Source organism: Rhinopithecus roxellana, chromosome 2, assembly GCF_007565055.1.
Source record: "Rhinopithecus roxellana isolate Shanxi Qingling chromosome 2, ASM756505v1, whole genome shotgun sequence".
Taxonomy (NCBI): domain Eukaryota; kingdom Metazoa; phylum Chordata; class Mammalia; order Primates; family Cercopithecidae; genus Rhinopithecus; species Rhinopithecus roxellana.
Window position 1 is genome coordinate 59,012,352 of NC_044550.1, and position 27,233 is coordinate 59,039,584.

General features: G+C 37.7%; 1 protein-coding gene across 7 annotated transcripts in view; it reads left to right on the top strand.

Annotated features, from left to right (window-relative positions):
* Positions 1-24,790, top strand: part of TRIM2 (tripartite motif containing 2) — a 135,850-nt gene extending 111,060 nt beyond the window's left edge. For 6 of the 7 annotated variants that reach the window (XM_010382882.2, XM_030917479.1, XM_030917474.1 and 3 more), the window contains 4 exons: positions 6,846-7,014; positions 8,271-8,341; positions 13,307-13,447; positions 20,281-24,790. In XM_010382882.2, the coding sequence (XP_010381184.1) occupies positions 6,846-7,014; positions 8,271-8,341; positions 13,307-13,447; positions 20,281-20,433 (534 nt within the window). In that variant the 3' untranslated portion in view covers positions 20,434-24,790. Of the gene's footprint in view, positions 1-6,845; positions 7,015-8,270; positions 8,342-13,306; positions 13,448-18,181; positions 18,320-20,280 lie in introns of those variants that run through there. The other variant, XM_030917470.1, reaches the window with a different exon arrangement.
* The last annotated feature ends 2,443 nt before the right edge of the window (positions 24,791-27,233 follow it).

A 27,233-nucleotide genomic window follows, 5' to 3' on the forward strand; every position in this document is an offset into this window, starting at 1 on the left:
AGGCAGTTTATATTTCTCAAATTAGTCTACATGTTGTCACTTTTTTTTTTTTTTTTTTTTTTTTTTTTACTTTCCCAGGCCTGTAACAGATGATATGGGAGAAACAGAATTGTAAAAAATAGTTTCCACCTTTTAAAAATGTACAGGCTCATTTTGGAAAAAGGACTCATACACAAGAAATGACAGAAAACAATTTGTGTCAGTCCCTAATGAGTCATACACACTGATACAATCTGAAAACGTATTGTTAAAGTGTATAATATGGGATCTGGAAAGAAAAGAAAATGAAGGCTGAATTTCCAGAGAAAATGGCAAGTGGAGCTACACTTTGAGGGATCCCATTGTTTGATATATTTGCTATCATTCCCAGCATCAGCTTTTTGCAAATAAAGATTTGACTCAGTGTCTTCACCAAATCACCAAAGAGTGGAGAGCCCTCTGGTGATAACAGAAATCTCTCTTATGAGGTGTCATCAAAGAATTGTATCAGCCTGCCCATTTTCTACATTTGTTCATAAGAAAATTATGAGACATCTTGTCAAAGATCTTTGTAAGGGCCAATTGCACTGTGCCTTATATATTTCCCTGTCCAGCCTACTGGAGGCTTCTATTTCTGTTGACAACATGAGTTTTAACTCAGATCAACCCATTGCCATCCCAGCTTATTACTGTTTGACCATCGGCAAATCGTAACTTCCTTGAGCTTCAATAGCCTCGAATTTAAAATTTTGATTTAAAAAAGATCTGTCTTGCCTGGGCTTGGTGGCTCATGCCTGCAATCCCAACACTTTGGAATTGAAGCAAGAGGATCGCTTGAGCTCAGGAGTTCAAGACCAGCCTGGGAAACATAGCAAGACCCTGCCTCTACAAAAAATAAAAAAAATATTAGCCAGGTGTGGTTGCGCAGGCCTGTAGTCCCAGCCACTTGGGAGGCTGAGGTGGGAGGATTGCTTGAGCCCAGAAGTTAGAGGCTGCAGTCGCCCATGACTACACTAGAGCACTGCAGCCTGGGTGACAGGGTAAGACCCTATCTCAAAAGAAAAAAAGATCTATATCATAAGATTTAAGCAAAGACTAAATGAGATTTTATGTGCCACATACAAAATAAAGATATAAGAAATGAATGTTCTTTTCAATGCTGCTAGTAACCCTGTCCAAAAAAATGAAGTCTTGTTTGGTCAGCTATGGTTTGGGCTTCATGTCCTCACACAGGCACCTGGTGGTCATCATTTTCTTGTCTAGGAGTTTGGAGATGCTGCTTTTCATAATCCATTCTGGAATTCTAAAGATTACTCAAAGTGTACTCACTGGTTTCTTATTGGAAGAATTTCTATTTTCCTTTTTAAAGTCTTCAGATTGCAGTAGTCCCCTCATTGTTTTTATTAAATGAGTTACTTACATAATTGTGAAACTCTCAGATTTGAGCCTCTATTTTGTGTGAGGCAGCATCTTGTCAATTTTGGAGACTGAAAAGGTGTCATTTTTTTATTCCGCAATATTGCATGTAATTCTTCAATCACCCTTGAATTTTTGGTTCCACTAGAAATGTAATGGCTCTGTATGGTGACCACATATACATAAAACTCTCCTGACTTTCTGTAACTCTAACTTCTCCCCCCCCCCCCTTTTTTTTTTTGCATTTTAATAACTGTATATGTGGTAAGACATACCCAAATATGACAAGTTTAATGTGAATATTTATATTTTGAATATCTTGAAAATGTTTATATAGTTTGGAGGCAACCCATTTGTTTGTTTTATACTCTAGCAAAACTGTGATCTGTCTTTGTAAATTCAGAAGCTAATACTAAAATAGGTTCACATACAGAGACAGGAGTTTTATGTCTAAGGAAGAAGGGCTATCTAAGCATTTTTTGTTCAGTGGTTCAATAGTCTATCTGTAATAGACACTCTTAGAAAAACTGGGTTCTTAGAGTTGGAGTATTAAGGGTAATAATGGGAATAAACTCTAAAGAACACTCATGCCCCCTAGAGGATTGGGGGAGTGGAGGTGGTGTAGTTTCAGCAATACCCTTTTCTATGATAGGTGTTGATCAAAACCCAAAGGGTAAAAGGATAGCATATGAAAACACTTTAAGACCCTCACAGGAGTTCATCCAAGTGGAATATCCACAGGTATAGACAGAAATACTTATTTTCTTCTGTTGTGGGACTCAGTAAAGTTAAACAGGTGCTGAGAAAGACATACGTTTAACACCAGTATAGACTCTTTGTATTTATTCCTAGTAGTTCCAGAGATGTAACATCTTATCTCCTTTTCTTTCTTTTATTCACCAATTTATTAGCCCTAATTTTATTTCTCTCTGCTTCCTCTAAATTTATTCTATCTTCCCCACTGCCTCCTATCATCCAGCCCATCTAGAAACCTTTTCTATCCAAACAAATAGAGACACCTCTGGCCACCTTACTGTAAAATATCTCATCTCTTTCCTGTTCAATTTAAGGACCTATTTGTTGAGTTAAATACCCTAATTAAACCATTCCAAAGGCAGGATTAAAATATTTTTGCTGGGCCAGGCTCAGTGACTCGCACCTGTAATCTCAGCACTTTGGGAGACTGAGGTGGGCAGATCACCTGAGATCAGGAGTTCAAGACCAACCAGTCTGGCCAACATGGTGATGGGTGCCTGTAATCCCAGCTACTTGGGAGACTGAGGCAGGAGAATCGCTTGAACCCGGGAGGCAGAGGTTGCAATCAGCCGAGATCGCACCATTGCATTCCAGCCTGGGCAACAAGAGTGAAACTCTGTCTCAAAAACAAAAAATATATATATGTATAATATATATATTTTATATATATTATATATATTTATATATTTTTATATATACTTTTATATATTTTGTTTGTTTGTTGTTTGTTTACTATTCTGTTTAAGACAGGGTTGACACAATCAGGGAAATGCAGGGATTCTTACCTTTCACTTGGTTGAATCCAGTGCAACTAAACGAGGAGTGATGAAGGGAAGTGGAAAGAAATTTTGGTTCAATGTTTAAGTTATTCTTTTAGATCTACCCTAGTTGTCACTATGTGATAGAATGGAAGTAATCCTTTATTTTCTCTTTTTATTCTAGATAATTATCCATTTGATGTTATTTGGTTGAGTCATCTAAGCAACTGCAAGTGTTCATAATGTTAAGTAGTAGTAATATTCTTGTTTTAATCATGGAAGTGCCTTCTCTCCCTTTTGATCTCTGCTGACTTACCCTCCAGTTAGACATGAAAGAACAAATGCTATTTCTTTACCCACCATTATGTTATAGCCGCTTTGATCTTTGGGCTAGATTGGAGAGTCAGAATCAAATTTACACAGCAGTTTCTCTTGCCAAGAAAACCACTGTTTCTTTCCTAAGTGATTGTGTTCCTTTGCTCTAAAGAGATGAAATCTGAATCTCTGTCATTTATAAACTTAGAAGAATAAAAGGAGCATATAAAGTCTAAAGTCCCCATCATGGAAAAGTCCCATCCTACTACTAGAAAATTTAAAAATACATATGTAGTTCACATTATATTTCTATCAGACAGCACTAATATAGAGAGATAAAATGAGAAGGCTAAAGCATAACCTATAAGAATATCACTTTTGGGGTTTTCTAAGATGTAGACGCTGATTTCTCACTTTTCCTTCCAGAAGTCTATGTACATACATGCACACATATAACACATGTGGACTCAGACTGCACTCATCATTCCCTACCTTAATTTGTTTAATAAGATGTCCGAGAGTTTTTGTTGTTGTTATTGTTTTTGAGACCCAGGCTGGAGTGCAGTGGCGCAACCTCGGCTAACTACAACCTTCATCTCCCGGATTCAAGTGATTCTCCTGCCTCAGCCTCCTGAGTAGCTGGGATTACAGGCACCTGCCACCACACCCAGCTAATTTTTGTGTTTTTAGTAGAGATGGGGTTTCACCATCTTGGTCAGACTGGTCTCAAACTCCTGACCTCAAGTGATCCTCCCACTGCGGCCTCCCAAAGTGCTGGGATTACAGGTGTGAGCAACTGTGCCCAGCGGAGAGTTCTTTCATAAAAACACATAGATCTGCTTCCCTCTAACATGTCAAGCCTGGGTGCCAGGCAGAACTGTGGTTCTTACAGTTTCCCTGACTTAACATATATTCCCTCCTGCTGTTCCCTCACCTGAGGTGCTCCTTCTCCTTCCTTGTCTACTGTGACCTCATCAGCTTATCACTTCACATGCCTTCTTAGATGGCCTATTTGAATTCTCCCAAGTATATTAAAATGAAGACTCAATACCACACTCTTTAAAGAGATATAGTAGACATGTTTGTCCCTGCAATATGACTGAGACATACTTAAGGGCAGGAGCTACGTCTTATTTGTGTTTGTTTGCCGTATGCCTAGAATACAGTGTCAGGCAATAGTGGGTGCTTGGGCAGTGTTTGTAGAATTAGGAAATAAATAAGTGAATGAGTGAAGCACTTATTTATATGTAGTCTAGAAATTCAAGTCATCAAAAGAAAAGTAAAGGTACAAGACCTGTATCTCATGGCAAATAGACATTTAAATACACACCACAGTCTACTCAGGAACAGGAATAAAATTTAAAATACGGTATATGATTGATAGAAATCAAATGCTTTTCCCCTATTTTAAAATATGATAAAAAGTGGAGCCATTTAATCATCATGATTGCCCTATAATAATGCTAGACTTTTAAAATTAATGTATTCAACAAATATTCATTGAATATTTATTATGCACCAAGAAGTGTGTTGCCTCTGAGTACACAAAGGTGAATAAAACACATGTGACTCCCGCCCAAAGAGAACTTAATTCTCATAAAGTTCAATGCGAGATGCCTGGCAATTTTTTTTTTTTATTTATTATTATACTTTAAGTTCTAGGGTACATGTGCACAACATGCAGGTTTGTTACATATGTATACTTGTGCCATGTTGGTGTGCTGCACCCATCAACTCGTCAGCACCCATCAACTCATCATTTACATCAGGTATAACTCCCAATGCAATCCCTCCCCCCTCCCCCCTCCCCATGATAGGCCCCGGTGTGTGATGTTCCCCTTCCCGAGTCCAAGTGATCTCATTGTTCAATTCCCACCTATGAGTAAGAACATGTGGTGTTTGGTTTTCTGTTCTTGTGATAGTTTGCTGAGAATGATGGTTTCCAGCTGCATCCATGTCCCTACAAAGGACACAAACTCATCCTTTTTTATGGCTACATAGTATTCCATGGTGTATATGTGCCACGTTTTCTTAATCCAGTCTGTCACTGATGGACATTTGGGTTGATTCCAAGTCTTTGCTATTGTGAATAGTGCTGCAATGAACATACGTATGCATGTGTCTTTATAGCAGCATGATTTATAATCCTTTGGGTATATACCCAGTAATGGGATGGCTGGGTCATATGGTACTCCTAGTTTTACATCCTTGAAGAATCACCATACTGTTTTCCATAACGGTTGAACTAGTTTACAATCCCACCAACAATGTAAAAGTGTTCCTATTTCTCCACATCCTCTCCAGCACCTGTTGTTTCCTGACTTTTTAATGATTGCCATTCTAACTGGTGTGAGATGGTATCTCACTGTGGTTTTGATTTGCATTTCTCTGATGGCCAGTGATGATGAGCATTTTTTCATGTGTCTGCTGGCTGTATGCATGTCTTCTTTTGAGAAATGTCTGTTCATATCCTTTGCCCACTTTTTGATGGGGTTGTTTTTTTCTTGTAAATTTGTTTAAGTTCTTTGCAGGTTCTGGATATTAGCCCTTTGTCAGATGAGTAGATTGCAAAAATTTTCTCCCATTCTGTAGGTTGCCGGTTCACTCTGATGGTAGTTTCTTTTGCTGTGCAGAAGCTCTTAAGTTTAATTAGATCCAATTTGTCAATTTTGGCTTTTGTTGCCATTGCTTTTGGTGTTTTAGACATGAAGTCCTTGAGCAATTTTGATATTAATTATGATCTATAACAATGACAGTGACGGCTTCCCTACAGTGACTGCCTGCTGTGCTACACTCTACAATAAACCCTTTACCTACCTTATTCTACTTAATACATCTTCCAAAAATGCCATTGGGGATTGTTGAGTTGTCATTTTTTGGACATTTTTTAATGTATAAGGAATCTGAAGTTTGAGGAAATGAAATCCATCTGTGCTATTCCAGGTGTGTTTAAGTCAAGCAATGGAAGTAGATCAGTCTTCCGAGTCATAATCCAGTGATCTTTCACCAGACCACACTGCCTCTTCAGCAGGGAAATGTGACCCCAGTTTAGGGGATCCTAGACTATTTTTGGTGGTGATCTCTTTCAAGAATAAGGATTTTAAGGGCTGGGCATGGGGGCTCATGCCTGTAATCCTAGCACTTTGGAAGGACGAGGTGGGTGGATCACGAGGTCAGGAGTTCAAGACCAGCCTGGCCAACAAAGTGAAACCCTGTCTCTACTAAAAATACAAAAAAATAAATAGCCGAGCATGGTGGTGCACGCCTGTAGTCCCGGCTGCTCAGGAGACTGAGGCAGGAGAATTGCTTGAACCTGGGAGGTGGAGGTTGCAGTGAGCCAAGATTGTGCCACTGCACTCCAGCTTGGGCAACAGAATGAGACTTCGTCTCAAAAAAATAAATAAATAAAAGAACAAGGATTTCTATAGATATCAGTAGCAGATAATGGATGTGACAAAGCCAGTTTTCCAAGACAGAAGTTCATTGTGATGTATGAGTAGCTGTGTACCTGCTTGAACCTTCAGGTAAATGTTGACCAAAACAGTGTTTATCTTCATGTTCTGGAGTGGTTTAAACTTTGACTCTATACTCTACTTCTATTTCTGTACTTGTTTCTAACAGACAAAAATTGGATCAGGAAAGCTGATGGGACCGAAAGGAGTTTCTGTGGACCGCAATGGGCACATTATTGTTGTGGACAACAAAGCGTGCTGCGTGTTTATCTTCCAGCCAAACGGGAAAATAGTCACCAGGTTTGGTAGCCGAGGAAATGGGGACAGGCAGTTTGCAGGTACACTCGATGGTAATATGTAAACCCCGTTTTTTATGTTTCTTCTGCTCACATTTGCATGATGTTGGAGCATGTTGAAGACACCGCATACCTAATGTGTTTGCTGGCTTTGGGAAAGATGCTGGGGATAAAATCTAAGTAAAAGCATGGTTCGTTGCTTCTCAGTCACCACCACCCACCCAGCAGTAAGCTGAGCTGTAGTCCATGTGTGGTTTTTATTGGTGGCAGTTCACAACTCAGAAGTCTAGCTTTGAAATATTCATATTAAATAAGGTATAAATTTTAAAATAAAAGTATTTGAAAAACAAGGAAATAGCTACGTTTCAGCCTAGCTGTAGCTTTGCTTAAAAAGCCACTGAATGATAATTTTTTTTCACCTTTCTAGGTTATTGTAAGAGAACAGGAGTCTAGAATATTTGCTAGGTTTAAGGAGGGCAGTCTGTTTTACGTTTCTGTGGTGTAGCACTTTGCAGTCACAAGCTTATTTAGGTTTTTGCATCTGCAAGAAGAGGCTGAAAATAGCTTATTAATTTTCTTTTTGAAAGGATGCTTTTGGCACTTAGTATTAATTTGCATAATATTTGTTTGTGCTTTGTCTCCAGTTCTGCCAAGGTTCTGAATGTCACCCAGAATTATAGTGTGGGTTTTCTGTTCTTTTGTTTCGTTTTGTTTTGTTTTTGAGACAGGGTCTCGCTCTGTCACCCAGGCTGGAGTGCAGTGGCATGCTCTCAGCTTACTGCAGCCTAAACCTCCTGGGTTCAAGTGATCCTCCTGCCTCAGACCTCCAAGTAGCTAGGACTATAGGCGTGTGCCACCATGCCCAGCTGATCAAGTTTTTTTAAATTACATATTGGAGTCCCTTTTCCAATGCTGAGTTGTCACGTCTTTCCTCAGTGGGAGCTGAGGGCTCTAAAATGACTAACAGATACTCAAGGAAGCTGGCAGATTGACTTTCAGATGGTGGCACGGAGAATGAATTCTGATGCTTACTGCTCCTCCCACTTCATTAGCGCTGCTAGAACTCCCAGCCTGATTGGGAAGGAGTCAGAATAGACTGGCACAAGCAGAGAATAATATAGGATCCATGTTATCTGGAGCTGGAGGTCTGGCTGAATGATCTTTCAAAGACTGAGACTGTGATTCTTTGTACTTTCTTAAATAACTAAGTTAATATATTGTGTGATTGTTACAGTAACTGCTATATGTAATCACTTTTGTTGTAGTCATCACGTATTTTTTTTCCATCTTTGTTGCAGGTCCCCATTTTGCAGCTGTAAATAGCAATAATGAGATTATTATTACAGATTTCCATAATCATTCTGTCAAGGTACTATAAGCACATGAGTTGTTGTTAACTTTTAACTGCTTTTATGGAGAAATTGGTCTGCGAGAAAATAATACAGTACTTACATATGGCACCAAAGGGAGTTAACCAAAGAGTAGACTTTGCTTCTGCTCAAAGATGCCGGTTTTAATTTGGACTTACAGACCTTGGAAAGTTGGGAAATTGAACAAAATGTGGTGGCAATAAGTTGCTTAATTTGAAACTGGTGCAAATGAAGAGGACTTGAAAATTAAATTTTAAAAAGCAATTCATTGAACTTAGAGGCAGAACTTTCTGAAGCTTAATATTTTGTGGCTAGTCAATAAATTAAAATCACTTTTTCAATTTTCTGCATCTTTTTGTTTTAAAAAATTAGGTATTTGGCTCTGTTACAGCAACAGATGGCATGGGGAGGGGGATAACCCTAGCATACATTCATATATTTTATACTTCTTAGAATGCTTTCACACATTTGGTGTTCTTTAGAAAACAGTGACCCATAGTATATCTTTCTTACTAGGTACCAGGGGAGAGAGATTTGAACTTTATTATGAGAAAATCAGGAAATAATAAAATGGTTCAAAACAAATTACTCACTTGCTGAAATGATGAGAAAATATTTAGTAATATCCTAGATCAAGCTTCTCAAGGTGTGATGCATATTCCACTGAAGGTATGATCAGTGGCCATAGGCAGTGCACTGTAGATATTTTTATTTTAAGTTATGCATTTATTTTAGTGCTACCTTTTATTTACATCAAGTGATGCTGTTTTGTACTTATAGACATAATAAAGTTTTTCTTTTAAATACATTCATTTATATTTCAAAAGGTGAGTCATTTTAAAGGAAAAATAATAAGGAAACAGCAGAGGATGCCAGTGAGTAAAGTTTGCACTTAGAGACAATGATTGAGCAACCAAAATAAATAATGACTTATCAATGCTAATGATTGGGATAGCTAGATAAGGGGTAGGATTTTTAACACCCAAAGGTACTGTCTGTGATGTCCTTTCCACATCCTGGAAAGCCTTTAACCTGAGTAAATGGAGAGGGCTTGGACCTTGTTGATAGGTGCCAAGTCCCTGTGCAGACAGTAGCGCACAGTGGGCTGCAGAAATGGGGTCAGAATAAGGGAACAAGGTGCCCACTATTGCTTTTTTCTGAAACTGCTCCCTGCCATATTCTCTGCAGAGATGCTCACATAGTGGCATAGGTCCCCGCTATACTCAAATGCAGATAATCTGCATTCCCTGCCGACACTACTGTCCATAGGAAGTGTCTTGGTAAAAGGAATAGGATAGTGGAAAAAGTTGATAGCCAAAGAAGGACAGAAGTAGAGAGCAAAGAGGCAGCAGGAACCGGGCTGGGGACTGCCTCCGCGGGGGGTTATAACCATCCTGGAGAATGAGCACAACTGTCAAAAGATAACACAGGTTGTTTTCATACTTCCTACTCTCACTTACTTTGTAGAGGAATCATTCATATAACTACAGGGCATTCAGCAAGAAGAAAACCCATGTGAGATCCTAACAGTACAAAGGCCAGCAAATGCTTGCATAGGTTTTGCCCACTCCCAACTGAAAGACAGTCATAATTAATCAAGTTGGTCTTTCCTACTAAGCAGAACTGTGATCTCAGAGCCTTTCCTGTCCTGTGCTCCAGGTAACCTCTTAAGAATCAACTGGCATTGGTATGTGGGACGGCTCCTATTCACCAGTCCTGGCTGACACTGTAGAAAGAATTAAAACATATATAAGTAACTGAGATGCAAGGCAGGTAGCACTAAATAGTTTCATAAAATAGGCACATATAAAGTTTCCTAACTTTCCAAAAGAAAAGAGAAGATTTCTTAATTAAGATTATCAGGGGAGACTTCCAAGCAGAGTTGGTATTTGACATGAGCAGAATTTTGAAATCAGGAAAGGGCTATCATCAAGGTGATTTAAAAAAAAAAATTGCTTTAAATATGTATTGTAAAAAGCAAAGCTGTAAAAAAAAACTATTTAAGCTCATACTTCTGCCTCTTAATTTTTCATGTGAATAATTTTTAAGTAATTAAATGGCATTTTAATCGGGAAAAATAGAAAATACGAAACATTCATAATTCTTAAGATTCTGAAAACCCTTCAAGTTTTCAGTATGGTAGAAATAGATTATTTTAGCTATTTATTTAAACTCAATTTTCTTCTTGTTTAAAAAACCATAACCTTTCGTTGTTGCTGTTTCTCTTCTTTTTGACAACTATTGCCAAATAAGTTTTATGGAATACTTGGGTTTTTCTTTCCCATGTAATGCTGGGCAGTTAGAAACAGTTCTGAATTCAGGTCACTTCTCTGTGGATAAGTATAAAAAACATACCTATAGGTCAGTGCTAACAAGGGGTCTAGTTAGTGCCTTAGGTATCTGTAGAATATATTTTCTTTTCATCACAAAACAAGTAAGACTAGATTTGGCATCCTTCTTATCCCAAAATGAAGCAAAACCACTTGAGTCATTTGGATTATGTCCAGGAAAACGTATTGACTCAGATAAATAAGGCCGGGCACAGTAGCTCACGCCTGTAATCCCAGCCCTTTGGGACACCAAGGCGGACAGCTCACCTGAGGTCAGGAGTTCGAGACCAGTCTGGCCAACAGGGTGAAACCTTGTCTCTACTAAAAATACAAAAATTAGCCGGGCGTGGTGGCAGGCGCCTGTAATCCCAGCTACTCAGGAGGTTGAGGCAGGAGAATTGCTTGACCCGGGAAGTGGAGGTTGTGGTGAGCCAAGATTGCGCCACTGCATTCCAGCCTGAGTGACAGAATGAGACTCCATCTCAAAAAAAAAAAAAAAAAGAAAAGAAAAGAAAGATAAAAAGATTATTTGTAGGACTTAATAAGTGAAAAAATAGAGAATAATAAATTGTGTCCACCATAAACATGTTCCCATTGGTCTTTAAAACTAGAATGTGTTATGTAAAAGGAGACAAAAAGAGTCAGAAAAAAAATTTAAACATGGCATCTTAGTAAAAGCTGGTTGTTCTTGCCTTGGTCCTTTCTAAAGAACCACAGAGGTTGCTTGCTTTCTTGGCAAGTATGTAATTAATTCAGGAAGTAGCCATGACTCTTTCTTTTTTATCGTAATGTGAGTTTTGCCTGTAGAGATGGAAGTGTCCTACTTTCACAAGGTACTTGCCTAAAAGTAATGGTCATTTTGATCTTTTGTAATCAGAGATGACAACAGGTGACTCTAAAAAGTCTTGAGATCATCCCCAAATGAAGATCTACACTCAAATATAGTGACCTCTTTCAGTTCTACATTTGAGGAAACCTTACTCTCCAAGTGCCTTGTACATAATACTTTCTGACTTGTTAATGAATATTTCTAGGCATCTAGGCATCATGACAATGGAAGTTAAAAATAATGTCCTGGAAGCCGGGCGCGGTGGCTCAAGCCTGTAATCCCAGCACTTTGGGAGGCTGAGACGGGCGGATCACGAGGTCAGGAGATCGAGACCATCCTGGCTAACACGGTGAAACCCCGTCTCTACTAAAAATACAAAAAACTAGCCGGGCGAGGTGGCGGGCGCCTGTAGTCCCAGCTACTTGGGAGGCTGAGGCAGGAGAATGGCGTAAACCCGGAAGGCGGAGCTTGCAGTGAGCTGAGATCCGGCCACTGCACTCCAACCCCGGGCGACAGAGCAAGACTCCGTCTCAAAAAAAAAAAAAAAAAAAAAAAAAAATGTCCTGGAGACATTTCAAAACCATTAGGTATCATCAAGATACAATTATGCTTACTATAGTGTTATCATTAAACATTAACTTTTTTTCAAAATCAGTGATCTGTATTGATACACATTTAGTAGCACTTTATTAGTAAGAATATGTAATTAACCACAGCACTCCACTGCTTGGCCATATCAGATCTTAGAGAATTTGGAGTTCTGTTGAGCTCCCTTCTTCTAATAGCTTCCCTTTTCTCTACTGAGAGATAAAAGAGTAATAGAAAACAGAGTAATAGAAACTACTTTTCTATTCATCAAACCCTTAGGATCATATAAACTCTCAAACTAAAATATCTTCTGAGGATAAATAAAAAAGCCCTTTTCTTATTTCTCACCTGCTGCTACCACACATGTGCACACATACATGCAATGAATTTCTCCCATTCTAAGTATGAAGTCCAGCCTACTCTTTCTAGTTATGTTGATGTCGTAAAATGATAATAAATTCTGAGCATCTGGCATAACAAAAAACTCCTACTCTCTGATCCAACTTTTAATGGTCATCCATCCTGTTAGAAATATAAATACAATGCCCATTCTTGAAATTTAGCAATTTCTTTAAAGGTGGGAAGAATAATATTATTGAAAATTATAGCGCTTCTTACTCATACTAACTTTTTTTTTTTTTTTTTTGAGGCGGAATCTCGCTCTGTCTCCCAGGCTGGAGTGCATTGGCGCGATCTCTGCTCACTGCAAGCTCCACCTCCCGGGTTCACGCCATTCTCCTGCCTCAGCCTCCTGAGTAGCTGGGACTACAGGCGCCCGCCACCGCGCCCGGCTAATTTTTTGTATTTTTAGTAGAGACGGGGTTTCACCATGGTCTCGATCTCCTGACCTTGTGATCCGCCCGCCTCGGCCTCAAAGTGCTGGGATTACAGGCGTGAGCCACCGCGCCCGGCCAATCATACTAACTTGTATAGTATTTTATAATTTACAATAAAGGTATCTTTCACATAAGGATTTAATAAACAGATATAAGCCAAAAAAAGTGATCATTTAACAAACGATAAATCAGATTTATACAGTAATTTGGGGAAACACAATGATATGCAGTCTATCTTGTAGATTTTATTTCCTTTTTTTAGAATGTCTTAAATCATAGGTCTTGTTATAAATAACCTGCTCAAACAGATATTTTTTAATCCATAATGTTGATTCAAGTATTTCTATGTAAAACAAAATAATTTAAAAATATTTCATACAGGTGTTTAATCAGGAAGGAGAATTCATGTTGAAGTTTGGCTCAAATGGAGAAGGAAATGGTCAGTTTAATGCTCCAACAGGTGTAGCAGTGGATTCAAATGGAAACATCATTGTGGCCGACTGGGGAAACAGCAGGATCCAGGTAGATCAACGTGATAATGTATATGGTTAGAGTGTTTGGCATTTGTTAAAAGTGAAGAATTTGCTGTCCCCCAAACTGGAATGTCTTCTCTTTTCCTTTGGTTAGGACATAGGACCATAGATACTCTCACCAGAAGGACCAAACTCAGCAAGATGGAGTAGAAAAAATGTTACCAGAGTGAAACCCTCTAAATCGGGGTTTTAACCTGGACCCCACAGACCCCGCAAAGGGTCTGAAGATAGAATTCAAGGGGGCCATTGAACAAAAATATTACATTATTATTTTTATGAACCTCTGGCTGAAAATTATCATTTCCCTTAATCATGAATATAAGCAACAATCATAGTAATTTTAGTAATGCCTATGACTTTGTCACCAAGAAAAATCACAGAAATTTTCATATCATATCAGTTGCAAAAATCTTGAATTGTCACTTATTCTCATCACTACTTCAAAATTACAGTAATTATTAGACCCATTACTATTTCTTATTATTTAATGTGCTAATTTTTAGAAGCACACCCATATTGCTCTATCATAATTTAGTAATATTTCAATAGCTATATTTTAATACGATTTTTTACAATCCATGTGTTTTGTTTTATGAATTTAAAAACACTATTGTGCTAAATGACACACGAGTCAAAGAGGAAGTCTCAAGGAAAATTGTAAACTTTATTGAACTGAATGAAAATGCAAATAGAACATACCAAAATTTGTGGAATTTAGCAAAAACAATGCTGAGAGGGAAATTAATATGCTAAATACTTCTATTAGAAAAGAGGAAACATTTTAAATCAGTGATCTAAGCTGCCACCTCAAGAAGCTAGAAAGAAAAGAGCAAATCCCAAACAAGCAGAAGGAAGCAAGGCCAAAATGAAAGGCCGGGCGCTGTGGCTCACGCCTTTAATCCCAGCACTTTGTGAGGCCGAGGCAGGCAGATCACTTGAGGTCAGGAGTTTGCGACAAGCCTGGCCAACATGGTGGAATCCTGACTCTACTAAAAATACAAAAAATTTGTCGAGTGTGGTGGTAGGCGCCTGCAACCCCAGCTACTCAGGAGGCCGAAGCAGGAGAATCACTTGAACCCAGGAGGCAGAGGCTTCAGTGAGCCAAGATTGCATCATTGCACTCCAGCCTGGGCAACAGAAGGAGACTCTGTCTCAAAAAATTAAAAAAAAAAAAAAAATGAAATTCAAAAAAGAAAAGCAATAGGGAAAATCCATGAAATAGCGAACTGGCTCTTTGAAAAAATAAACCAGCAAAACTCTAGCAAGACTGACAAAGGAAATAAAAGACACAAAATACTAATGTTAATACATGTCCTGTAGACATCAAAAGGATAATAAGGGCATTCTGTGAACAACTCTGCATACATAAGTTTGACAACTTAGATGAAATAGACAACTTCTCAAAAAATACCAACTCCACAACTTCAGTATGAAATAATTTGTATAACCCTATAACCTATTAAGAAAAGTTAATTCATAATTTTAAAACACCCAAAAGAAATCTCTAGACTGAGATGATTTCACCATGGAATTCTACCAGATGTTTAAAGAATTTAGTAACAATTGTATATAATTTCTTCCAGAAAATAGAAGATAAGAGAATACTTCCCAACTCATTTTCCAATCAGCTTTTGAAGCCCTGTTACCAAAGTCAGTACAAAAAGGAAAACTACAGACCAATATTTCTCCTGTGTGTAAAAATTCATAAAGATATATTAACAAATATAATTCAGCAATATGTAAAAATCGCTCCATGACCAAGTGGAGTTTATTCCAGGAATGCAAGACTGGTTTAGTACTAGAAAATCAGGGAGTCTCTGACCTACTCTGGCTTGGGAGACTGCCCTTTAAAAAATAAAAATAAAGAAAATCAGTCAATGTAATAATCCACCATGTTAAAATTCTAAAGAAGAAAAACTAAATGATCATATCAATTGACACTGAAAAATCATTTAACAAAATTTAATACCCATTCATGATAAAACTCTCAGAAAAACTAAGAAGAAAGACTCTCAACTTGATAAACAACATCTATGAAAACCTATAGCTAACACCATACTTCATAGTAAAAGACTGCATGCATTCCCTGTAGAGCAAGGATGTCTGCAAGGATGTCTCACCATTCTTGTTCGATATAATACTAGAAGTTCTAGCCAGCACAAAAGGTAGAAAGGAAATAAAAAGCTTACAAATTACAATGGAATAAATTAACCACTCTCACTGTTTGCAGATAACATGATGTTTACATAGAAAATCCCAAATAATCTACAAAAAAAGTTCCTACAATAGGTGACTTCAGCAAGATTGCAGAATACAAGATCAACATACAAAAATCAATTATGGTCGGGCATGGTGGCTCATGCACGTAACGCCAGCACTTTGGGAGGCCAAGGTGGGAGGATTGCTTGAGGCCAGGAGCTTGAGACTAGCCTGGGCAACACAGGAAGCCCCTATCTCTACAAAAATAATACAAAGATTAGCCAGACATAGTGGCATATGTCTATAGGCTCAGCTACTCAGGAGGCTGAGGCAGAAGGATTCCTTAAGTCTGGGAGTTGGAGACTGCAGTGAGCTGTGATTGTGCTACTGCACTACAGCCTGGGTGACAGAGCAAGACCCTGTCTCTTAAGAAAAACCAAAAACATCAATTATGCTTTTATAAACTAGCAACAAACAGTGAAAACCAAAATTAAAAATACAATACCATTTAGAATCACTGAAAAAATATATACTTAGGTATAATAACAAAACATATTCAATATTTGTATGCTGAAAACTATAAATTGCTGGCAAAAGAAATCAAAGAAGATCTAAGTAAATGGAGAAACAACTGTGTTCATAGATTGCAAGACTCAATAATGATGTCAGTTGTCTTCAATTAATATACAGGTTTAACACAAAATCTCAGCAGGATTTTTTGCAAATATAAATCTTATTTTAAAATTTGTATGGCAAGGGAAAGGAAATAGCTAAAACAATTTTGAAAAAGAAGAATAAATTGAGAGGAATCACTCTACCCTTACTAACCCATAGGGTAAGCTATATGACTTACTATATAGTTACCATAATCAAGCCTGTGTAATATGGTGGAGGAATAGACACATACATCAGTGGGACAGAATAGAGAATCTAGAAATCACTCCCACAGTTGTACAGCCTATTGTATTTTGACAAAGATACAAAAGCAATTCAATGAGGAATGATGGCCTTTTCAACAAATGGGACTGGAACAACTAAGACCACCACAGAGGAAAAAAAATGAACGTTAATTTGTACAAAAAGTTGACTCAAATTGGACTGTAGATTTAACTGTAAAAGATAAAACTGGCCAGGCGCGGTGGCTCAAGCCTGTAATCCCAGCACTTTGGGAGGCCGAGATGGGCGGATCACAAGGTCAGGAGATCGAGACCATCCTGGCTAACCCGGTGAGACCCCCGTCTCTACTAAAAATACAAAAAAAAACTAGCTGGGTGCGGTGGTGGGCGCCTGTAGTCCCAGCTACTCGGGAGGCTGAGGCAGGAGAATGGCGTGAACCCGAAAGGCGGAGCTTGCAGTGAGCTGAGATCTGGCCACTGCACTCCAGTTTGGGTGACAGAGCGAGACTCTGTCTCAAAAAAAAAAAAAAAAGATAAAACTATAACATTTTTAGAAGATAATGTTTGAGGAGAATAAACTTTTAGAACAATTTAAGAGAAAATCTTTGGGACCTAGGGCTCCGTGAAGAGTTTTTAGACATAATACCCAAACTATAATCCATAAAAGAAAAACAATTAACAAATTGGATTTCATAAAAAATAAAAGCTTTTGCTCTGTGAAAGATCCCTTTAAGAGGATAAAAAGATAGGCAACAGACTGAGAGAAAACCTTTACCAACTGAATTTCTGACAAAGGAATTATACCTAGCATGTAAAGATTCTCAAGACTCATTAGTAAAATAATCAAACAATCCAATTAGAATAATGAGCAAAAGGTGGCCGGGTGCTGTGGCTCACACCTGTAATCCCAGCAATTTGGGATGCCAAGGCAGGTGGATCACCTGAGGTCAGGAGTTTGAGACCATTTCCTGGCCAACATGGCAAAACTGCATCTCTACTAAAAATACAAAAATTAACTGGGTGTGGTGGTGTGTGCCTGTAATCCCAGCTACTTGGGAGGCTGAGGCAGGAGAATCACTTGAACCCAGAAGGCAGAGGTTGCAGTGAGCCATGATCATGCCATTGCACTCCAGCCTGGCTGACAAGAATGAAATTTCGTCTCAAAAAAAAAAAAAAACAAAAAACAAAAAAAAAGGAAGAAAAGAAAAACGAGCAAAAGGCATTAAGAGAAATTTTACCGAAGAGGATGTTTACATAAAAAGATGTGCAATATCACTAGACATTAGGGAAGTACAAATTAAGACCATGGTGAGATATTACTGCACACTTATAAGGATAGCTAAAATTAAAAATATTAATAATGCCAAACACTGGAGAGCATGTAGAGAGACTAGATCTCTCATGCATTGCTGGTAGAAATGCAAAACTACAGTCAGCCTGGAAAATTGTTTGGCAGTTTCTTTAAAAACTAAACATATACTTACCATACAACCCATAAATTATACTCCTGGTTGTTTGTCCCAGAGAAATGAAAACTTAAATCCACACAAAAACCTGCATATTGTTGTTCACAGAAGGTTTATTTGTAATAGCCCAAAACTGAAAATAACCCAGATGTCTTTCAATAGGTTAATGACTAAACAAACTGGTGTATCTATACTATGGAATATGACTTGGCATTAAAACGGAACAGACTAATGATACACTCAACAACTCGGATGCACCGCAAGGGCATGATGCTGAGTGAAGAAAAGCCATTTTCAGAAGGTTACATACTATATGATTCTATTTGTGTAACATTCTCAAAAAAATAACAAAATTATAGAGAAGGAAAACAGATTAGTGGTTGGCAAGGATTAGAGAAGTGAGGAAAGGGGAGTGAGTATGACCATAAAGATGTAGCAAGAGGGAGATCTTTATGTTGATGGGATAATTCTGTATATTGGTTGCAGTGGTAAATCACACATGATAAAATGACGTAAAACTGTACACACACAACGCAAAGTCAATGTATTGGGTTTTGTGTGGTACTATAATTACAGAAGATGTGACCATTGGGGGAAACTGAGTGAAGAGTGCCCAGGACCTTTCTCTACTATCTTTGCCACTTCCTATGAATCTATAATTATTTCAAAATAAAACTTTTTTTTTTTTTTTTTTTTTTTTTTTGAGGCGGAGTCTCGCTCTGTCGCCCGGACTGGAGTGCAGTGGCCAGATCTCAGCTCACTGCAAGCTCCACCTCCCGGGTTTACGCCATTCTCCTGCCTCAGCCTCCTGAGTAGCTGGGACTACAGGCGCCCGCCACCTCGCCCGGCTAGTTTTTGTATTTTTAGTAGAGACGGGGTTTCACCGTGTTAGCCAGGATGGTCTCGATCTCCTGACCTCGTGATCCGCCCGTCTCGGCCTCCCAAAGTGCTGGGATTACAGGCTTAAGCCACCGTGCCCGGCTCAAAATAAAACTTTAACAAAAATAACAAAGCAGAAACTGACAGACCAAAAGAAAGTGATTTCACATCCAAATGTATGATCATCCCCCTGTACCCACAAATCCCACATTTGTGAATTCAACCAAATACAGATCAAAAATTTCAGGAAAAATAATTTGTTAAATACAGTGATTAAAAATAATATGAATTGTAAAAATACATCATATTATTTACATTATATAGCATTTACATTGCTCTAAGTATTAGAAATAATCTAGAGATTATTTAAAATATATGGGGAGATGTGCATAGGTTAGGTGCAAATACTAGACTATTTTATATAAAGGACTTGAGAATCTGAAGATTTTGGTATCAATCTCCTGGGATACCAGGGGATGACTTCACATGTTGAACCATTGACTTCTTATAACCCACTCTTTTCTAAAAAGGAAAAAATAATTTCTACTGTCTCATTGCTGTTATGACTCAGGAACATTCTTCCATCATCTAGTTGCTGATTTTTTTCCCCTTATAATTGGGTGGGGGGGAGGAGATGTGAGCCTGGGAGTGGGAATAAGTGAAGATTTAACATGAACAAAAAGGTTCATTCATTTTTTAAGCACCATCTAGGGCCCTTCCCACCCAATATTTGTTGTGACCACTATAGGAATACGAGTGAAAGCTAGCAGCCAATGGCATATTCTACTCCACCAACTGGAAATAGATGGGGAGAGGAGAGAAAGCAAGGTAAGTGGAGAGCAGGATTATAGAGACGATAGTGACATAAACAAAGACATATCCATAGATGGCTAGATGATTACTTAAGTCCTTTTTTTGTTTTGTTTTCTTTTTTTTTCTGCTTTTTTTTTTTTTAAACAGGGTCTCGCTGTTTTGCTCAGGCTGTTCTTAAACTCCTGGCCTCAAGGGATCCTCCCAACTTCATCTACCAAAGTGCTGGCATTACAGGTATAAGCCACTGCACCTGGCTTATGCTAATGTTTTAAATATAAAAGCATATATACTGGGCATAATGGGAGCACTTAGCACTTTGGGAGGCTGATCTTAGCACTTTGGGAGGCTGAATCAGGAGAATCACTTGAACCCACGAATTAGAGGTTATAGTAAGCTGTCTTCACACCACTGCACACCAGCCTGGGTGACAGAGTGAGACCCTGTCAAAAAAAAAGAAGAAAAAAAGAAACAAGAAACAGAAAAACACTAGCATCAAGAGTTTTCTAACTCATGTTCAGCATATTACTATAACTTCTCCTATAACATTCTGACTTCCTATTTGTTTACAGGTTTTTGATGGGAGTGGATCATTTTTGTCCTACATTAACACATCTGCTGACCCACTCTATGGCCCCCAAGGCCTGGCCCTAACTTCAGATGGTCATGTTGTGGTTGCAGACTCTGGAAATCACTGTTTCAAAGTCTATCGATACTTACAGTAATGGTGGGCAGCTGGATACCCGCTTCCAAGGTCTTGCACTATAAACTGGAATGGATTTCTCAGTGTGGGACCAGATTATGACTAGGATTTTTATGCCAGAAGGAATCATTGGTGAACTTTCCAAGGTTATTTCTGAATGTAACAATTTCCTTAAAAACTGCTTATCCAATTTCTGTATTTCACCTTTAGGGTTAAAAAAAACTCTTCTACTGAATCTATAAACTGCAGTTTTACATCTGTGAACTATGGCTTAAGGGACAGGATTTATGTAGCTAAACTAATTTTGCAAATCAAACAGACACTTAAAAAAAAACAACTAGCATATGTAAAGGTATTTGTTAATCCTGTGAATGGTAGCTTTTGCACAGAACTTCCAAAAGCAAAACAAAAACAAAATCTATTGTAGTTATATACTTCATTTAACCTAGGTCACAAGACCCAGGGAATCTTCTAACCTCACTTTTACAGTAGGTATTACTCTTGTGACATTTTTTTGGTTATCAGCAACTACATACAAATTACTTTAGAAAAAGAAAGGCTGTCTTGCAAAATGATCCCAGCTCTGATTAGCAGGCCTCTGGAGTTCAGTACTTAAGAATCAGTGCAAATTTCTCAACCTTTCTGGGTTAGACAAAGATCCTTTTTTGTGTGTTCTTTTCACCACCTCTTTTTGGCTCACCTTGTATCAGAAAACAAAGTACATCTTCAGGGAAACCTGAAATTTCTAATGCTTTGAAAAGCATATTACAAAAGTAATGCTACCTTTTGGGAAACAAACTGCCCTGTTAACTCCAGATCATTGCACTGGAATGTAATCAAAAAAAGTTAGTCATGTTTTATGTACCATGTTGTCACATGTGTCTCTCCTCTTCCACTTCATGAAAGCGAAAGCTTTACCTCCTGCAAATGTCAGCACATGTAGTAGGACACCAGTATCCTAGGACAGAGAGCCATAAGTAGCCCTTTGGAGGACTGATGGTGTCAACCAAAGGCATGTGATTGATAAATGATTTCCCCTTAGAAAGCAAGTGTTACCAAAGTTGTGTTATCTTGAAAGCATTACAGATAAGGGCATGTTATGGTTATTTATCATTGTTTAATGAATAGTAGAGGTGTCAAGGGACTATGTATACATGATTAGGGTAAGATAGAATGTATTATATATATATATATATATATACACACACATATATATAGCTGAATCTTTGGTGTATTGAAATAGGCAGCACTCTGAAAGACAGAAGCTTCGTCCAGCCATTCTTCAGCACATTCCTTTACTAAGCAGTTTAAAGCCGTCCTAGTGGAGCAAGCCCTAAAGCAGATTTAATTTTTGCCATTTTTCCAGGAATGATGGTGGTGGCTGACTTTTAGTCAGAAAATGGCCTTCTGTGCTTTCAAAAAAAAAGAAAAAAGAAAAAAAAACCCAACAGGTCAAAAGAAAAGTTGAACTTGAGTTACATTTAATTTAAATATAAATGCATTTTGAGAAATGTTAAGAACAATTTAGTCAATCGTGCATCTGTCATTGGTACTGTAAAACAAGCTGTGGTCTATTTCCACTGTTTAATTTTCTACTCAGTTCTACCAAATAGGATGTCATGTTTGACATTTTTGATGGTGACTTGGGGTCTTTCTTCTTCACTGAAAGCACCTTAGAACTGTACTATAAGAAAACTGTTTCCCCTATGTATAATTATATGAATGTGATGTTTATTGCTTATTAATTTATAATTCAGTCATTCTCTATATAGGACTTCTTAAAATTTAGAAGGGAAATCTAGCTACTTCAAATTGCCTATTAAATTTATTATGCCCAAATCAGCCTCTGAAAAAAGGTTTTTCCAGGAAGATTTACATTTAGGTTTAATATTTTTTTTTGTTAGGTAGAGTTTTAAAAAATATTTGAGCCTGTCTGTGATAAAGCTATAAAATTCATTTAACATTTAGAATGTTAAATGAAGACACTGTTTCCTAACATCAGTGAGATACATCTTTGAATTTAAACATTCATATTTACTGAGTACCTACAAGGTACCAAGTACTCTTTTAGGCGCTGGAAATACAGTGATGGACAAAATAGGTAAAAATCTCTGCCCCCTCAGAGCTGACATTCTGGGGTGGGAATTTCATTTTGCCGTGTACTAACATTTTTCACAAAAGACAGGCTAGACTCTTGTCTAGATTGTTTAAAATAAACTTTTTAAATTGGTTACATTAATTTTAGTTTATTTTCACAAGTAAAAAATGGCTTTCTATTTAGATTCTTTCTGTCCCAGGCTGTTGGTCTTAAAACTAGTTAATTTAAAGAGGTTTTTTACACGACATTTAAATTATATTTGTGAACTTAGAAATTAACTTACAATCTAACTAGCCATCGTATCATATCCTATCAGGCTGGATATCTTAATAGTAGACTGACTACAAAGCTAATTTTTTTTATATGTCAATATTGGCACAAACTGGAATGAAAGAATAATTTGATTCAGACCTGCTCCACTATGTGTTGCTAAAACACATGCTATGGGCACTCCAGGAAACACTATATTTTTTCCAAAAAATATGTGGTTATATATATTAAAGTATAGATAACATTTCACACTTGGATACATATGTGCATTTACTGTATTTCTTGGTAAGCATATTTTTGGGGGAAAGTGCTGCTGATATGATACAAGTAGACAAAATTTAAGTGAAATTTTGTCACATTCTATGGAAAGTGGTTTCTGGTAAACTGAGAAGGATATTAAAATAAGTGGCTTTTTTCTGGGCTACCATTATTGTTTGATTTCTCTTTGTCAAGTGTATAGAACCTGTCATACATTCATGATAAGTAGCACTGAAAAATTACTCATTCAAATTTCCCCTGGGCACGTAAGGCAAAATATTGCCAGTTGGGATTTCAAGGTCAGTGACGATGTATTTCCTCCCAGTACAGACCCCCACCCCCCCTTGCTGGACATGGGGAGGCAGAGAGTCACTTGACCATCCAGAAATACATGACTACAAGTCCTTTATGACTGTTTGCCATTTTTTTAATGGTACTTAGTATTTTGATCAAACTTTAGTTTCCAGAACTAAACAAGTCCCTAAGTTTCCTTATTTTAATTTACTGTGACTAGATTTGAGGCAAATAAATACTCCAGATCCATGCAGCTAGAACACACTTGCTTCCACTACTAAATATACAGGGTATGTCCTAACACGGAGTTAACTGGAATAGCAGTGCACTGCAAGTATCTATGAATCCTTAGCACTGAAGGGTTAACAGAAATGCTTTGGTAATACCTACTTAGTTAATTCGAGGAAGTAGTAAATAAACATTAGGTAATCTGCAGATTACTTCAAATGGGAAAAATCTTTTTGTAAACTCTATAGTATCCTCTCTATTCACTAGCTTCTGAAAAGGGAGGAGTATTTTTAGTTTGATAATTTAATAATTTAAAAACAAGACATCTCCAGGTAGGATAAAATTAAAGCTATTTCATGCAAACATTATCTAATTTAGCTTAAAAGCAAAAGTGGTAATACTGTTGGTTTCTGTAAATGTTGCAGGGTTTTAAACTTTATAATTACTTTAATATTTTTGATAACTAGAAATCTAGTATTGCCATAAAGGAAACTAAGTGCCCATCAAAGATTTGTTTGGTATAAATAAAGAATTATTTGTTTTGTTTTCAATGACAGTAAGCTACAAATCATGATGCTATCTTAAAAACTTTCTAAAGATGAATTGTGTGGCAGTGATTGTGTGGTCTGTTCGTGGAGAATGTATGAAAGCTATTAATATTCTAGAATAGATTAATAAATTGGCTATGTTGTTCCAATGAATGTACAGCACTTCCATTAACTTTTGAAAGCAACACAGCCTTAAACTCAATGCTTTTGCTTTATGACATGGGAATGTTCTGTCATCAATGGAGTGTATTCTTGTAATAGAATTCTTTATATCATTCTCAATTCTATAGACTTTCAAGCCTATGTATGAATATGAAGGGTTTTTTTTTTTGCTTTGTTTTCTTTTTAGATTTTGTACATTCCATCTTTATAGGTCTGTTTCATATGTTTTGTGTATAGAACACTAAGTCTTGCACTCTCTAACATTGATACTGATATATTCTCGTCATTTGTTCTTTTATGAATCCAAATGTTGACTGCCTATTTAAAGAAAAGAATGAACGCTGTGCATCAAAGTGTTTGTATGTTCGTAGCTACATACGTACCACAGTATTTTGGATGCTTTAGTCTACAATGAAACTTTCAATTAATTCTGTCTTGAAACATAGGAGAAACAAGATTCATGTGTATCTCTTTACCATGCACAAAATCTCAAATCATTATAATAAAGCTTGTTTTCTCCATTTGCAGAGTGAATATTTATTTATTTAATATTTCTCCATTTGCAAAGTGAATATTTATTTAATATATTCTCTACCTGAAGGGAAACTGAAGAACGTCCTGGAATCTGTAGAAGATAGCAATACTGCAATCAGACTATTTATACTAGTGAGGAAAAACTGAAGAAAATTTTTGCTGGCTATGACATTAATAGTCCATTAGTATTTAGGATGTATCTTAAGTAGGAATTTGGAAAATCCTGATGCATATGTAGAACATGTACATTTAGAAAGTTATAGATATAGAAAAGCCTGACTACTTTTTTTTTTTTTTTTTTTTTTTTTTTTTTGAGACAGTGTCTGGCTCTGTTGCCCAGGCTAGAGTGTAGTGGTGTGATCATGGCTTCCTGCAGCCTCGACCTCCCTGGCTCAAGCAGTCCTTCCACCTCAGCCTCCCAAGTAGCTGGGACGACAGGCACTCACCAACACGCCTGGCTAATTTTTAAAATTTTTGTAGAGATGCGGTCACCACTTTGCCCAGGATGGTCTGAACTCCTGAGCTCAAGCAATCCCCCGCCTTGGCTTCCCAAAGTGCTGGGATTACAGGCGTGATTGTGAACAATGACAGAACACAAAAAAAATTTGTTTTGTTTTCTTGAGGGTTAAAAAAAATCCAGCATAGATGGACACTCTGAAAGAGGTTACGTAAGTCAGTCTTGGAAGGAGAGATGAAACAACAGAAATTAGAAATACCTAACATGGAGCTAGGTATGGTGGCAGAGCCTGGAGTCCCAGCTACTTGGGAGGCTGAGGTGGGAGAATCACTTGAGCCTAGAAGTTTAAGACCAGCCTGAGCAACATAGTAACAGACTGTCTCTTTAAAAAAAAGATCAAAAGTGACACTGCTGACAATGAACTGTAAATATTAATATTATTGAATTCTACTTCCATTCTTCATTTGTTTTTTCTTTTACCCAAGCAGGCCACCATCATGGGCTCCTTGGAGGTTTTCAGAATCAGCGAGGGTGGGTCCCTCCATAAGCCACTTGCCCCATGTTTTAGTTCAGCATATCTGAGATTGTCCTCCAGGAGCACATTTCACATGAAGCCAGATGCATCCCTTTCCAGAGGAGAGAACAAGTTCAGTTTTGCCTAAGGAGACTGGAAGGGCAAGTGGACATCTGATGTTCTCACCCTTCTGTCTGTTTTTCACTGTTAAAGTCACTGATCAAACAAATGTCTAAGCACCTTTGGTCCACCAGCCTTTTGGCTAGGTGGATGGGATACCAGGATGAATACTGAAGCCTGTACCCTCGCAGAGCTTACAGCCTGCTTGGAGAAACAGACCAGATACTTGCAATACCATAAACTGCTTTATTCATTAGCAAATATTTACTGAGTGTAGAATGTTCAGGTACTATGCTAGTCTCACTAGGGAATAGCAGTAAACAAAAAAAGCTCCTCACGGACTTTTATTTTACTGGGATGAGACAAATAAGTGAATAGATATAGAGCTAGCTACATAATTTATAGAGCCTGGTGCAAAATGAAAATGCAAGTCCTCTTGTTCAAGAAGTATGAAAAAAACATTTTCCTTTCTTCTGTGGTGTCTCCACCAGTCACAGTGTTTTTTATTTGCTACTTAATGTTACACTCTCTTGGCCATAGGGATACTTGCTGAGTGAGTGTAGACGCTCACAGGCACCTGGAGTCACACCCTGGAACTCAGACTCCCCCCAGGCTTGTGCTAAAAGAGGGCACCAGAGCATGAGTTGTTCAGGGAATAACAAATAGTCTGATATGGCGAGACCACAGAATTTCTCAAGAAGAAATTAGTGATGAGGCACAATTATAAAGAGTATGTTACTATGCCTGTTCTTAAGGAGTTTACATTCCAGATGGAAAGATTAGAACAGTAACTATAAAACAGGGAAAATTAAAGAGCCACGGAGAAGGGTTAATAAAGTATAATGGAAGTTTCAAGTTATCGCATAGCTGATGGGGACAATCCTCTTTATGTCTGTGTCCTAGCGTAAATAGGAATAGCATTCCCTTCCATTCTCAGAAGTGTCTCAGTTCGGATGATAAATTATATACTCACTAGACACCAGTCTTTCTCAACCTTTTTTCTCATTACCATCCCCATAAAGAACCTTTTTAGATGGTTTTTCCTGTTCACAATGCCATCCCCAGTCCCATGAAATTTTAATGCCAAAGTTAATACTGTACATGTTTATGCACCGAGAGCCACAAACCACTGGAGCACAAACCATCTAAGATCTTTTTGTCTCCCAGGAATCCGTTTTGATGTCATCCCATTGAGAATGATACCCTACACAAATGACATGATTGCATTGCCATTTCTAACTCAGAAGCTATGTTGTGACTGACAGGTTGATAATGTTGACTATTTCTTCCTTAAAATTGTTAAATAAGCAGGAGGCCATTGGCTTGAGGCTGTCTCCAT